Genomic DNA, 15,911 nt, shown 5'->3' with positions numbered 1-15,911 from the left:
TGGGAAGGGGCGTGGGGGAAATATCAGAAGGCTCAGGTGAGGGGGTGAATATTTGGGAGGGTTGGCCTAGGACTTGGGAAAGGGGTGAGGGAGAATAGGGGCAGGGCACCTGTCAGCCCCCATTCTCCCCCCTCCTGTTGTACATCAGGATCCAAGGGTTCTGTGCCCTTCTACAGGGTCCTCCCAGCCCCCGCCCCCCTCACATGAGCCAGGATCTGGGGGGCCTGAAGCCCTCTCCCTAATCTCCTGTGTGTGCTGCGATCTGGGGGGGGAGTGGCTTCTCCCCCCATATGAGCAGGGGAACATGGTTACTCTGAGGATGTCCCTGCCTCCCTCTTGTGATCTGATGGCTTTGGCTTCCTGGAGCAAAGCAGAGCCCCACTCCAGCCAGGATCTCAGCCTCTCTCCCTGCCCCATATGAGCCAGCATGTCGGAGGTCCTGGTCCCCTGGGTGGGGAGCTCCCAAGAGGCATGGCGGGCACATGAGCCTAGAGCACACCGCTGAGACCAGGGTGAGAGCTGAGACTGGGCGTACTTGCTGCACATCACAGGCTTCTGAAGCAGGAAGTGTGGGGATGGGAACAGCCACTGGGATGAATGTGATGCCCAGTCAGGATCAGGTCATCTGGGGAATGCCAGCTCCTGCACCATGTGATTGGTAGGATGTTGAGGTCTGGCAGCTCTGATCTTGGGGCTGTGTCCTGGAGTTGGTTCCAAAGAACTCCCAGCAATGGTGAAGTGCACAGCAGAGCTATAGGTTTCGGCTTTTTCTGTCTCCCTTCAGCTGAGCCCATCACACTGGGCCGAATGGGACACTTCACACTGCTCAGAACCTCATATGCTTTCAGGATTCCCCAGTGCTGACTGATTGCTGCTTTCTGTACACCACTGGCTTCTCACGCACTAATGACTTAAAGGGATGGGAAGGGGTGGGGGGGAGCTTAGAAGTGGGGGGGGTATTACTTGGGGGACAGAGAGACACACACCAGTCTTCTCTCACATGCTTAATTCCTGTAACCACCATGTAATAAAGCTGTCACATTCTTGGGACACAGCCCATGGCTGGGCTTTCTCCTCCCAGCCGGGCTGGGAACTACACATTACAAGCATTTCAAAGCATGACCGTTATGCCTGATCCACTGTAACTAAGTGCAAAGGGGATGGGGGGGGAGATGGGAATTATGAGTCACATAGCAACCGTGTGGGCCAGTGATGAGAACAGTGGACTGTGACTCAAAGCTTGGGCTCTATTCCCAGCTCCGCCACTGACCTGATGAGTAACAGCCAACTCTCCATGCCTCAGTTTCCGCATCTATACAATGGGGATAATGATTTTTCCCTCCTTGAAACAATGATGAAGAGCACCATGAAAGACTTAGGTTATCCCCTTCATTACCTGGCCACAGCAGCGTCTGGACTGCAAACTTATGTAATGACCACTACCTAAATGACCACTAACTCCTACCCACATCACTTCTCCTGATTAAAAAAAACTAGGAAATTCACTGACCAAAGCCTTCATGCATGCAGAGATGCAGCTGACAGTGGTATATCCTGCCCTTCTAGAACGTTGAGTTCAGCAAAACTCAAACTTGTGAAAACCAGGAAAGAGAGGGTTATGGGACATGGCCTCTCAACCGGACACTTCCCTCTGAGTGCTGCCCCAATAGGTTCATCACACACATACTCACACTCCCCCTTTCCACTGTGCTGCATAGGAACAACCCACACTTACCTACTCACACACTTGGCCTACTCCACAGAAACATCATCTACATTTTATAAACCTTTATCCTCTTTTATGGGTTGTGCTGAAAGGAGAACAGTTAGGCTACAGGGAGGATACAGGGGAGTTCCTCAAGGATCAGTCTCGGAACTGATCTTTCTAATCTTTTCATTAATGACTTTTGCACAAAACCAGGAGTGCGCTAATGAACTGTGTTGATGAGACAAAGTTGGGAGGCACTGCCAATGCAGTGGAGGATCAGAATATTACATAAAAAGAACTGGATGACCTTGACAACTGGAGTGAAATTCAATAGTACCAAGTGCAAGGTGGGGATAAACAACAACAGTTTATGCTATAAAATGGCCACTTAGCAGAGACCTGGGCGCATGGGTGGATCACAGGATGACCGTGAGCCATCAATTTGATGTGGCTGTACAACCCTAGGACTTCAGAGGGGAGGTACCACTAGCAGAGAGAAGAAAATAATAATGCCCTTGTGTACAGCATTTGTAAAGACCTCATAGACTCCAGGACTGGAAGGGACCTTGAGAGGTCATCGAGTCCAGTCCCCTGCCCTCATGGTAGGACCAAATACTGTTTAGACCATCCCTAATAGACATTTATCTAACCTACTCTTAAATATCTCCAGAGATGGAGAGTCCACAACCTCCCTAGGCAATCTATTCCAGTGTTTAACTACCCTGACAGTTAGGAACGTTTTCCTAATGTCCAACCTAAATCTCCCTTGCTGCAGTTTAAGCCCATTGCTTCTTGTTCTATCATTAGAGGCTAAGGTGAACAAGTTTTCTCCCTCCTCCTGATGACACCCTTTTTGATACCTGAAAACTGCTATCAGGTCCCCTCTCAGTCTTCTCTTTTCCAAACTAAACAAACCCAATTCCTTCAGCCTTCCTTCATAGGTCATGTTCTCAAGACCTTTACTCATTCTTGTTGCTCTTCTCTGGACCCTCTCCAATTTCTCCACATCTTTCTTGAAATGCGGTGCCCAGAACTGGACACAATACTCCAGTTGAGGCCTAACCAGCGCAGAGTAAAGCGGAAGAATGACTTCTCGTGTCTTGTTTACAACACACCTGTTAATGCATCCCAGAATCACGTTTGCTTTTTTTGCAACAGTGTCACACTGTTGACTCATATTAAGCTTGTGGTCTATTATGACCCTTAGATCTCTTTCTGCCATACTCCTTCCTAGACAGTCTCTTCCCATTCTGTATGTGTGAAAGTGATTGTTCCTTCCTAAGTGGAGCACTTTGTATTTATCTTTATTGAACTTTATCCTGTTTACCTCAGACCATTTCTCCAATTTGTCCAGATCATTTTGAATTTTGACCCTGTCCTCTAAAGCAGTTGCAATCCCTCCCAGTTTGGTATCGTCCGCAAACTTAATAAGTGTACTTTCTATGCCAACATCTAAATCGTTGATGAAGATATTGAACAGAGCCGGTCCCAAAACAGACCCCTGTGGAACCCCACTTGTTATACCTTTCCAGCAGGACTGGGAGCCATTAATAACTACTCTCTGAGTACGGTTATCCAGCCAGTTATGCACCCACCTTATAGTAGCCCCATCTAAATTGTACTTTCCTGGTTTATCTATAAGAATATCATGCGAGACTGTATCAAATGCCTTACTAAAGTCTAGGTATATCACATCCACCGCTTCTCCCTTATCCACAAGGCTCGTTATCCTACCAAAGAACGCTATCAGATTAGTTTGACACGATTTGTTCTTTACAAATCCATGCTGGCTATTCCCTATCACCTTACCACCTTCCAAGTGTTTGCAGATGATTTCTTTAATTACCTGCTCCATTATCTTCCCTGGCACAGAAGTTTAACTAACTAGTCTGTAGTTTCCTGGGTTGTTTTTATTTCCCTTTTTATAGATGGGCACTATATTTGCCCCCTTCCAGTCTTCTGGAATCTCCCCCGTCTCCCATGATTTCCCAAAGATAATAGCTAGAGGCTCAGATACCTCTTCCATTAACTCCTTGAGTATTCTAGGATGCATTTCATCAGGCCCTGGTGACTTGCAGGCATCTAACTTTTCTAAGTGATTTTTTACTTGCTCTTTTTTTATTTTCTCTTCTAAACCTACCCTCTTCCCGTAAGCATTCACTATATTAGACATTCCTTCAGACTTCTCAGTGAAGACCGAAACAAAGAAGTCATTAAGCATCTCTGCCATTTCCAAGTCTCCCGTTACTGTTTCCCCCTCTTCACTGAGCAATGGGCCTACCCTGTCCTTGGTCTTCCTCTTGCTTCTAATGTATTGATAAAAAGTCTTCTTGTTTCCCTTTATTCCCATAGCTAGTTTGAGCTCATTTTGTGCCTTTGCCTTTCTAATCTTGCCTCTGCATTCCTGTGTTATTTGCCTATATTCATCCTTTGTAATCTGACCTAGTTTCCTTTTTTTATATGCCGCCTTTTTATTTTGTAGGTCACGCAAGATCTCGTGGTTAAGCCAAGATGGTCTTTTGCCACATTTTCTATCTTTCCTAACCAGCAGAATAACTTGCTTTTGGGCCCTTAATAGTGTCCCTTTGAAAAACTGCCAACTCATCTGGAACACCATGTATAGCTCTGTTTACCCGTGTGCAAGACAGGAACTCAGACGGGAGCAGGCGCAGAGAAGAGCTGCTAGGCTGATGAGCGGAACGCAGGGCCTGTCTTATGGGAGCAGGCTGTCAGCACTTTGACTACCCTAGCAAAACATAGGCTGGGGGGGCATCTGACTGCTCCCAAGGAATACAGCATGGGGAATGTCCAAGACAGGGGAGAGCCGCTGAAGCTAAAGGCCAATGCTGGCACAAGACCAAACAGGGATAAGCTGACCATGAACATGCTGAGGCTGGAGAGGAGAAAGTTTTGGACCATCGGAGGGAGGGTCGGGAACAGATTCCCAACAGAAGCTGTGGGAGCAAACCACCTCTCTGGCTTTAAGATGGAGCTTGACAAACTCACAAAGGGGCTGCCTGCGACCTCGGGGGACCAGCGGCTCCCTGCTAGTCCTAGGCCCTATGTTCAAACAGGGAGTTCGAGTCCCTTTAAACAGGCAGCTCTGCCTCCATACCATGTCTCAGAGCGCCCCCCCCCCGCACCCAGGAGGGACTGCTTCCCTCCCCCACAGCCATGCTCTATACACCCAGGGGGAGGGTGTCCACTTTAGGATTCAGAGCTCAGGAGCTGACTGACTCCCTTCCCGCTCTGCCCCATACACATGGCGGGGTGTGTGTGTGTGTGTGTGTGTGTGTGTGCGCGTGCGCATGTTGGGTTTGAGCATGTGTGCATATCAAGGCTCAGTGGCCAGCCCACTCCTCCCCAACATTAACCCAGGGCTGGTGTGACAATGGAGCAAGGCGAAGAGGATGCTGTTACCCCTGCTGACGGCATCCTCGGGGTGCGGCCTCGGACAGCCTCTGGCTCTGACTCAGAGACCTCACTGAGCAGGACGTCACTCTCGTCCTCCTCCTCTGCTGCCTGCAGCAGCACCTCCTCTGAGGGCACAAAGTCCACATCCCGAGAGAGGTCATCGTCATCAGTCTCCTCCTCTTTCCTCCTTCTGCTCCGGCGCTTCTTCCTCGAACTGTCGGACTCTGATTCCTGGGGGCCCTCGTTGGAAGCCAGAGGTTGGTACACCGATGTCAGCTCCTCGGCCAGCTCCTGCAAGTAAAGCAAGGCCCTGGGGGCACCAAAGGCATCACTGGTAAGAGAGCTGCCCTGCCCCCTCTAGCCTTCTTCCTGGGCTACAGTCATCAAGCCTGGTGCTCTGGGAAGGAGCATTTCTGCCAATGGTGCCCAGAGGGACCAGGCTGCACCGGGACTGCAGACTCAAACCTTACCAGCAACTTCACACACCCCAGCCAAGCTCTGGATGCAAGAGACATGGCTTGCCCCTCTGTGGGAAAGCATACACTGGATCTGAAAGCCAATCTTCCCCCACAGGTGCTCCAACAGAGCACAGCAATGCTGCTCTGAGTCAGCCAGGGCCCCTAGAGACTAGAAGCACCGCTGCCCGCCTTGGCTGTTTCCCTGAACAGCAATCACAGCCAGGGAGAGAGAAAGCCAGACTCTGGCTCCTTCAGATCAGCTCTACAGGCAAAGGGAAAAGGGACCCTGACCAGGCCACTGGGTGATTCCAGGCATTAATTCTGTGCAAACAATTAAACAAGGAGACCATGGCAGACACCTGAGAAAGCAGAAGGGTCAAGAAATGCCAGAGGTAAAGGTGCATGCTTAACCTTAACTCTGCCCTTTGGGCCTGGCCAGCACAACAACAGACTCCAGCTCCAAAGCTACAGGCTAGTGCTCGTGTCACACAACCAAGCATCAGCATATCCACCCCTGCCATTAGGGCACCGCGATATTCAAAACTTGCTTCACTGCTGACATTCAGCATCACAATGACCCAAAAGCTGGTTGCCAACAAACCCTCTATGTGCCCCAAGGGATGCCATCAACGCGACTGATCTCTGATGCTTCTGCCCTACACCCTTTGCCCAGGATCCCTGGGACTGAGGCACACTCTCCCCTCACGGGTGGCTGGCTTGGACGATGGAGCAGGGATTGCTCTTTTCTTGGACAATTGGTCGGTTTCTGCCCTGTGGAACACGAGCAAGGGGCAGAGAACCCACCCACCACGGACTCTAGAGAGGCCACCATGGGGGACGACATAGCAGACAGCCAGGCTGGCTGGAGTGAAGGTTAAGACCAGTTTCTGTTTAAAGCTGGACTCTTGGAATCTGCAGTTATTCACATAGCCCTAAAATGCAGTGTGCCTCATAGGGGTATGGGCTAGCTTTGGTGACCCAAATGTGGGTTGACAAAGATTCCTGAGATACAGCTCCCTGAAGGCGGGGGTGGGGAGAGCAGCTTTTTTTTTTTTTTTTTTTTAAAAAAGGTCAATATATTCTACCCATCTTTTTTTTGGCCCAGTCCTGGGGGATCAAACCAGGGCTCTGATCCTGGCACAAGAGTCTCAGTTTCTTGAGAATTAATCCCAACTAGTCTGTGGCACCCACTGCCCCTCTGTGGGAGCCAAATTCAGAATGGTTTCATCACAGGGTTTACTTCGCATTTTCGGCATGTGCCAACTGCTCATGAGCCAAACAGATTCCAGTGAACATGCACAGAGAAGACAAAAGGATCTGTAGCGTGGAAAATCTCAGTGCACCAGCTTAGCTCAAAGGGCTAAACAGAGGCTTTAATTCTGCCTCAACCAGGCAGAGTCAGCTGAGATCCCACGGAGGGCAGAAATCAGGAAAAGGTTTGAAGGCATGTTGCTGAAATCAGAGTCTGGCAGTGTGGTTTTGTTTTTAAATCAGACATGCAAATACTTGCTGGGAGGTGAGGGGAGATAAACAGGGATGGGTGGTAGGTGAGTTTGGAGCCTTGGGACACTTGGAAGATGGAAATGGGGGTAAATGGCAGAGGATGAGGCAGGATCTTGGGAGGCCCTGCCCTTCTATAGAAGTCTGATACCCTCCCTCATTATGGGCCAAGATCTGCAGGAGGCCTGACACCCTAGGGGTGTCTGGGCCCTCTCCTTCCCATCTCTCATGGGATTGGGGGAGCTATCAAAGACCCTCTCCTTGCCCCATGTGGGGAAACCCTGGCCTCTGGGTGTGGCACTGAGAACAGGCATGCTAGGTGCATGTACCAAGAACACACTGCTGAGACCGGGCATACCTGGGGCACATCACAGACTGCTGAAGGAGGGGGAGTGGGGATGCAAACTGAGAGAAATGAAGCAGTGCACACTTCCCAAAACTGTTGTTTCAGGCTGTATTCATCTTCATGGTGCTCTCGTTCAAGCTGAGACCATCATATGGATGGGCCACATCACACCCCATAGACCATCCCATGCTTTCCGGGTTCTCCTGTGCTGGGAATCTGGATATACCAGAACTATGGCTATTTTTCTCAAAAGTTTTTTTTGTGCACAACTGGCTTCTAACTAATGGGGAAGGGAAGGGAGGAGGGTGAGCTGGCAATGCCGGCCGGAAGGTAGGACCACATACTTGGAGAGTGCTTGTTATACATTACAGGGGACGGAGACACAGGCACCAGGTTTAAAGTTCCCATAACCATCATGTATAAAAGGGTCACACTCTTGGTAGCTAGACCAGCTGTGTTTGAAATCTCTCTGTAGCCCTGGTCGGAACTGAACACTGCAAATATTCCAATCATGGCCATTATTCCCAGTCCATGATAACAAAGGGCAGGGGGTGGGCCACTTAGGGAATGTCTATACTGCAACGTAAGCCTGTGTTTGAGCCTGGGCTCTAGCCTAGCCTCACCTTCTGTCTACCCTGCAATTGCTTGAGCCAGGTCCCAGGATTCAGCCAGCAGTATCTCAATTCCATGGGATAACCTCCTTAGTCCTCTCTATCCCAACACTCTGCAATCCACTCTATTGAAAACGAAAGCCCCCCACCCTCTGTGAACAGCAGCAACTCAGGTCAGCATCAACCCATTCTCTGCTGATCACCAATCTGCAAGTGCGCTGTCAGAGAGCCTCCTGGGTCTGCAGTGGAGAGCGAACAGATCAAACCTTTTGCAAAATGAGCAGCTTCAACCTTCCTGTAATGTGCAGGATGGGCAATAAAGTTTTCCCTGCAGTGCACCACGGTCCTAGTACTAGGGTGGACACATGCCGGGGTGCTAGGGACTCTGGGATAGTTACTTTGACTAGGGTCTGCGTACTGCAGTGTGGACACTAGAGCCCTAGGATCAAGCAGAGATTAGAAAAGCCTTAATGAAGGGTAAAATACAATGCAGACGCTCAGGCCCAGGGTTCCCTAGTTCGGGTCAGCTGACTGGAGTCCCACTAGCTCTGGGCTTACATTGCAGTGTAGACATACCCTCTGGCATCACATCACTAGCCCACAGGGTTGCTGATGGGGACTCAGGAGACCTGGGCTCTATTCCCAGCTCTGCCACTGGCCGGCTGGGTGACCTGGGCGAAAACTGCAATGTACTGATGCAAAGTGCTATGCCAGGGCTAGGTGTTATCATTGTCTGAGCTGCACCCCCTACATCTGCCTAGGTGACCTGAACTACCAACACCACATGCGAAGAAACTAGGAAGTTCACTGACTAAAACATCAATGCAGAGGCGCAGTTGTCTGGTGGTATCTTGCACCTTTCTAGAATGTTGAGTCCATCAAAACTCCAGCTTCTGAAAGCCAAGAAATATTGAGTTCGGGTACACGCTCATGCAGCCTTAGCTCTGTCCTCTGAGCAACACCCCAACAGACTCATTGAATGCTTACTCGCACTCTCCCTTTGCATGGTACTGAACAGGAGAGCTCATTCAAACACAGCTTGCTCCATAGAAAGACCATCACCCTGCTACATTTCACAGTGCCTTCACCCCTACACACATGGGGCTATCCAGCACTCTGCTTCCACTCACTCTTCATTAAACCCACAGCCACTCACCTCCCACAAACTGCTGGCCATCCCCATTGCCAGAAGACCCATGCCCTGCTCCTGACAAAGCATACACGATGGAATACTGACGTGAGGGCTGCTGAATCTCCTAAGGCACACAAGTACCTCTTTCCTTTGATCACACACACAGGGGTCAGGGAGAGGGGCTCACAAACAGCCCAGAGGGCCACAGCCCCCCAGATCGCCTCATATTACACTCTCAGCTCTGCCAAGCTGTTCCAACTAATGTATCCATCATTCAATACAGCTATAACTAAGGCAAGACCTTCCTGTGGCTAGTGCCAGCCCCAGAATAGGGGGCAGAGTTAAGGTTACACAGGCATGCGCCGTAATTCTATTTCCTGGGTTTGAGTTTTACCAAACTCAATGATGTGGAAGGGCATCAAATGTCACCGGGCAACCTTATCTCTGGGCTAACGACTGTTTTGTCAGTGAATTTTCAGATGAGAGTTGCTGAACTGGCAGGTGTTCAGCCCCTTGAGCTCTCCCACCCAGGCCTGAACCGTCAGCATCCCACGGCCATTTCCTGTTCAGCCAGCAGCACTGCCCTCCCAGGGGCCCCTCTGGGGACAGAGCAGTGAAATCAGCTCCACAACTAGCCAATACCACCCCATGTCCAGAAAGACTGTCCTCTGCAGGGAACATGCATGTGTGTTTGGGGGGTGAAGGCAGTGAGTAACTGCAGCTCATGGGAATGGATTCCCCGATCAGTCTGCTGACTGCAGCCCAGAGCGCAGCATGGCAAGCAGCAGCCCTACAAATCCGATCAGACAGCCTATTGCATTGAAAACCAGGCCCCACAGAGCACAGTCAATCTGGCCCCTGGCTTCCCTAGCTCGGTGTGCTTCACCAAGCAGCCCAAACCACCTACACAGCAGTTTTATGCCTGTTCTTGTGACTTTCCCAGGTGCCTTCTGTGACGAAGTGGGACTGGTTTTAATGTTCCCTCTGAATACTGTGTGGGGGCCTCAGCTCTGGCCGACCCTTTGTCGCCTGGCAACTAATGGCCAGGTCCTTCTCCCTTAGGGGATAGTAAAGGTGTCGGAGAGAGAGATATCAGGTGACCTCCTGGCCCAGGAAGGAGTCGAAGCCCAGAGAGGAGGGGCTGGAGGGGCTTTGGTAGTTTTTGGAAGCTGGCTGGAAAATGGAGGGGAGCCCTGAGGAGGCTCAGGCCTCCCAGCGGGGCTGGGGCCTCCCTGGGGCCCCAGATGGACCTAACTAAGGGGGGTCTTCTTGTCTGTACTGGCAAGACCTGTTTTGGATTGTGTTCCTGTCATCTTAATAAACCTCTGTCTTACTGGCTGGCTGAGAGTCATGTCTGACTGCAAGGTGGGCGTGCAGGACCCTCTGGCTTCCCCAGGACCCCGACTGGGTGGACTCGCTGTGGGAAGCACATGGAGGGGCACATGCTGAATGCTACGTGTGAGCTTCCTGCCCTAAAGACAGTCTGCTCCAAGGCAGAGGAGGCTCCCCAAAGTCCTGACTGGCTTTGTGGGGAGCAGTTCCAGAGCATCACCCGGGGACTCCCTGACACCTTCCCAAGAGAGCACACAGAGGAGTTCTAGGAACAGAACCTGCCCCAAGAGCACCATGTCCAGCTGCACAGCCTCACCTCCTCCTACTGATTCTTTGTAGTACCACAGGACCTAGGAGCCCAGCCATGGACCAGGGCCCAATAGCGCTAGGAGCTGTATAAACCCAGGACAAAGAAATGATGCCTGCTCTGCCCCCAAGGGCACTCTTACACTGGCACTAGCACCCTTGCCCCTAGTGCACATCTATTCCTCACCCCCCCACACCCACTCTTACACTTTAGCCGCCCGCCTCTTGGGGCGCCCACTGGGTGTGGCCTCCAAGCCGTCAGGTGCCTCGTTGCTCCCCAGTATCTTCTGCACACAGATAGGCTCCGGTGCTTGGCAGTCCAGACCCTGCGACAGCTTCAGCAGGAGCAGCTCTGCTTTGGACTTACGGCCTCGTTTCTTTGGCACTTTCACAGGCGAGGCGGGCTCATTCTCTGAGACCCCCGCCCCATGCCCCTCAGCTTCCGCCCGGGCTGGACGCTTGCTGGCAGGTGGTTTCCTTTTAGATTTTCGGCTTCGGACAGGCTTCCTCTTGGGCATGGCAGCTGCCAATCCCCCTTCAGGGTGGGCTGAGACGTCCAAGCCCACCAGCGCTGGAAGCTCACCTGGCCAAAGAAAGGAGGACCAGATGTCAGTGACGTGCAGCTCAGCTCACCATTCACCTCTCCCACCCAAAGCTGTCTTGCTGCCCACAAGAGTAGGGGTGACAGGGCACCTTTTGCAGACACAAAGGCCTTTGCTTTGAAGCAGTCAGGCACTGACCCTCTCTGGTTAAGCCCAGGTTCCAGCAGCTATCAGGGCAAGCTCAACCACTCTGCTCCTTCCCAGGGCACTCCTCAGCCACAGGGACCCCTCTGGGGAGGGGCTCTCTCCAAGGCCAGGTGTCTAGTGTCAGATAACAAACTGACTTGGATCATTTCATGTTTGACAGGGCCTTGCAGGATGAAGGAGCCCTGGGTTATCTGAAAGAGAAGAAAGTCCCTGTGCCAAATGGTTGGGCTGTAGGGCACCAGCAGAGCATACGAGGCGAGTGATGGGTGAGGTCAACAGGACTGCAGAACACAGAGCGATAGAATAAGAGCTAAGACTAGAAACTAAATCACTCCAGCCACAGCCACAGCCCCTCCTGCCCATGCCCTCCCTCTCCCATGCCAATGCTTTTCACCTCCCTGGCCCTTCTGCAGCAGCCAATCGTAAGGTACTCAACTAGCGGAGAACCAGGAGCAGCTGCATGAGCAGGCAGAGCCAAGTCCACCTATCAGGTGCTGTGATCTAGTGCTCTGCAATCCCAGAGAGCTAGGTTCTGTTCCTGACTCTACCACAAGCTTTCCATGGGATAAGGCTCTCTCACCACCCTATGCGGAGTGGGAGAGAGGAGAAAAGTCAGGTCTTATTTAAACTGGGAAGCTCACAGAGGGATAGCTCAGTGGTTTGAGCATTGGCCTGCTAAACCCAGGGTTGTGAGTTCAGTCCTTGAGGGGGCCACTTAGGGATCTGGGGCAAAAATTGGTCCTGCTAGTGAGGGCAGGGGGCTGGACTCAATGACCTTTCAGGGTCCCTCCAGTTCTAGGAGATGAAAGAAAATAATGGAGATATCCTTTTTTTCTGGAGGATTATTGAGGGAGAAGCTCTCAGGTAAGGAGGAATGGAAGACCAAGAGGGTCTCCGTTTTCCCTCAACATGGCCTAATTCAGGAGACTCCATGAGCTGAGTCTGTGGCTCAGTGCAGTGTGCCAGCACTTAGAAAGCTCCCAAACTGTGCACGCAGAGGGCGATTTCCACTGGTCAGTCCCAGAGCTCTCCTGACTTCAGCAGCAGGCAGATGCTCACACGGGAAAGTTGCCCACATGGCCTCCAAATCTAAACAGGCTTTGATTCAAATTCTCAAAAAGGTCCTGAGCCAAGACCCGGGCCCTCGCAGGCCTAAAGATGGACATTTCAGAGTTATGCTATGACAACCCAAAACTGGGGGCTTGCAACAGAAAGGCTCAGGCAAGCTAAATGAGAGCTGGCGCTCTGGCTACAACAGAAAGCACCACTGTAATGCAGCCACCAGCAGGGGAGCCTGGCAGCTGTTTAACCACGCACAGCATAGAACAGGAACTGAACAAGGATCCTGTACAGGACAAAGAGCACAGGGGACTGAGTGAGAGGAAAGGTATACTTGGGATTGAAGCACTGGACTTGGACCTACGAAGCCTGGGATTTATCCTCTCCACTGCCACATAATCTGGCAAGTCCCTTCCCCCCAGTCTCCTAGCAATCAAACGGGGGTCACACCCTGGTGTAAGGCAGATGTTCCAGAGCGCTCTGATACCCTCCAGATGAGAGACAGCAAGTGGGGGGAGACTGTATAGGGTCTTGTCAGCAGCTCACAATTCATTAGTGTGTTTCCCTCCTGGGGTCTCACACATGTGCCACGTCTTGGATCCTGCAGCACTGAGAATCCACTATTGCATGCTCCAGGTTCCTGCCACAATTCCCCTGTTGAACTCAGCCCACCTCAGAGCAGACCCCTTAACGCTCCACCCAGAAGCAGAGCTGTGTCGGGCCCCACCGCTGGGACAGGGTGACGGGGGGGTGGGGGGCAGAGCTGTGTCAGGCCCCAGTACTGGGATGGGGTGATTTGGTGGGGGCCAGCAGAGCTGTGCCGGGGTGACTCGGGGGGGGGGGCAGCAGAGTTGTCTGAGCACCAGCGCTGGGACGGGGTGACGGTGGGGGAGGGGGGCAGAGCTGTGTCGGGCCCCACCGCTGGGACAGGGTGACGGGGGGGTGGGGGGCAGAGCTGTGTCAGGCCCCAGTACTGGGATGGGGTGATTTGGTGGGGGCCAGCAGAGCTGTGTCGGGGTGACTCGGGGGGGGGGGGGGGAGGCAGCAGAGTTGTCTGAGCACCAGCGCTGGGACGGGGTGACGGTGGGGGAGGGGCAGCAGAGCTGTCTGGAGCCCAGCCCTGAGACGCAGTGACTAGGGGGCAGCAGAATAGAGTGTGGGGGAGGGTGGCAGAGTTGGCACAGGGTGACTCCGGGGGAGGGCCTCAGCAGAGCTGTCTGGGCCCCACCGCTGGGACAGGGTGACGGGGGGGTGGGGGGCAGAGCTGTGTCAGGCCCCAGTACTGGGATGGGGTGATTTGGTGGGGGCCAGCAGAGCTGTGTCGGGGTGACTCGGGGGGGGGGGAGGCAGCAGAGTTGTCTGAGCACCAGCGCTGGGACGGGGTGACGGTGGGGGAGGGGCAGCAGAGCTGTCTGGAGCCCAGCCCTGAGACGCAGTGACTAGGGGGCAGCAGAATAGAGTGTGGGGGAGAGTGGCAGAGTTGGCACAGGGTGACTCCGGGGGAGGGCCTCAGCAGAGCTGTCTGGGCCCCAGCGCTGGGACGGGGTGACAGTGGGGCAGCAGGGGTGTCAGGGTGATGGTGGGCCAGGAAGACTGTGTCAGGGTGATTCGGGGAAGGGGGGGTGCAGCAGAGCTGTGTCACGCCCCAGCGCTGGGATGGGGCGACGGGGGGGTAGCAGAGCGGGGGGGGGGGGTAGCAGAGCGGGGGGGGGGCAGCAGAGCTGTCTCAGAGACTAGAATCATCGAAGACGAGGGTTGGAAGGGACCTCAGGAGGTATCCAGTCCAACCCCCTGCTCAAAGCAGGACCAGTCCCCAGACGGGGGGCAGCAGAGCTGTGTTGGGGTGACTTAGGAGGGGCCAGCGCTAGGACAGAGGGATGGGGGCCCAGGCTGCCGGCGCAGGGTGACATGCGGGGGTTCCCTGCGCAGAGCTGTGTCAGGCCGCAGCACTGGGACGGGGCGACGGGGGCGCTCCGTGCGGGGGGGCAGGCTGGCGGGGGCGCTCCGTGCGGGGGGGCAGGCTGGCGGGGGCGCTCCGTGCGGGGGGGCAGGCTGGCGGGGGCGCTGTGTGCGGGGTGACTCGGGGGGGGAGGCGCGCAGAGCTGTGTCAGGCCGCAGCACTGGGACGGGGTGACGGGGGCGCTCCGTGAGGGGGGGGCAGGCTGGCGGGGGCGCTGCGGGGGGCTCCCCGCGCAGAGCCGGGCTGGGACTCGAGGCGGGAGGCGGGAGGCGGGTACGTACGGGCGGCAGCCTGCGGGGAGCCCGGCCCCGGCCCCGGCCCCTCGCTCCCTCGGGATCCGCGTCCTGTCGCGCGGCGGCGGCTCGGCTCCTGCCGCAGCGCGGCCCGGCCCCCCGGGGCGGACGGCCCCGCGGCGGCCTCCGCGGCACAGGGCGGCTCCGAGCGCAGGGTCCCGCGGGGCCCCGCGCCCGCCACCCCCATGGCCCCGGCTGCGGCACGAGCCGCCATCAGCGCCCGCGGGCCTCAGGCCGGCGCCGCCCGCATGGCTCCGGGGCGGGCTCGGGGGTCACTCCGCCTCCGGCCCCGCCGCCCTCACCTCAGCTCCCCGGCGGCGCGCGCGGAGCCGGCTCCCCAAGATGGCCGCTCCGCAGGCGCGCGGCGCTCCCTGGCGTCACTTCCGGCGGCGTCCCCGGCAGCCCGTGGGAGCGGCCGCTGTCTCGCTCCCACAATGCTCCGCTCGCTCTCGGATCTGCATGTGCGGCCCCGCCCCTCGCCAGGCCCCGCCCGCAGCAGCGCGAGCCCCGCCCGGCGCCGAGGCGCCGCCTGGAGCCGGATCCTGGGACACAGCCCGTGGGGGCGGGGCTGGTTCCCCGGGGGGGGGCTGGGCACTCTGAGAGGAGCCCGTGGGGGCGGGGCTGGTTCCCCTGGGGGGGGGGCTGGGCACTCTGAGAGGAGCCCGTGGGGGCGGGGCTGGTTCCCCTCGGGGGGGCTGGGCACTCTGAGAGGAGCCCGTGGGGGCGGGGCTGGTTCCCCGGGGGGGGGCTGGGCACTCTGAGAGGAGCCCGTGGGGGCGGGGCTGGTTCCCCTGGGGGGGGCTGGGCACTCTGAGAGGAGCCCGTGGGGGCGGGGCTGGTTCCCCTCGGGGGGGCTGGGCACTCTGAGAGGAGCCCGTGGGGGCGGGGCTGGTTCCCCGGGGGGGGCTGGGCACTCTGAGAGGAGCCCGTGGGGGCGGGGCTGGTTCCCCTGGGGGGGGCTGGGCACTCTGAGAGGAGCCCGTGGGGGCGGGGCTGGTTCCCCTCGGGGGGGCTGGGCACTCTGAGAGGAGCCCGTGGGGGCG

General features: G+C 55.4%; 1 protein-coding gene across 3 annotated transcripts in view; it reads right to left on the bottom strand.

Annotated features, from left to right (window-relative positions):
- GTF3C2 (general transcription factor IIIC subunit 2) overlaps window positions 1–15,233 on the bottom strand; it is a 43,910-nt gene extending 28,677 nt beyond the window's left edge. Inside the window, exons 1-3 of one of the 3 annotated variants that reach the window (XM_030554946.1) lie at window positions 15,171–15,233; window positions 11,015–11,390; window positions 5,129–5,432 (exon numbers count right to left, since the gene is read on the bottom strand). In XM_030554946.1, the coding sequence (XP_030410806.1) occupies window positions 5,129–5,432; window positions 11,015–11,325 (615 nt within the window). In that variant the 5' untranslated portion in view covers window positions 11,326–11,390; window positions 15,171–15,233. Of the gene's footprint in view, window positions 1–5,128; window positions 5,433–11,014; window positions 11,391–11,547; window positions 11,712–14,856; window positions 14,941–15,170 lie in introns of those variants that run through there. The other 2 variants (XM_030554945.1, XM_030554947.1) reach the window with 2 other exon arrangements.
- Window positions 15,234–15,911: the final 678 nt, after the last annotated feature.

Source organism: Gopherus evgoodei, chromosome 3 (assembly GCF_007399415.2).
Source record: "Gopherus evgoodei ecotype Sinaloan lineage chromosome 3, rGopEvg1_v1.p, whole genome shotgun sequence".
Classification (NCBI taxonomy): Eukaryota; Metazoa; Chordata; order Testudines; family Testudinidae; genus Gopherus; species Gopherus evgoodei.
Note: the sequence above shows the minus strand (reverse complement) of the source record. Positions and strands in the feature narration are given on the sequence as shown.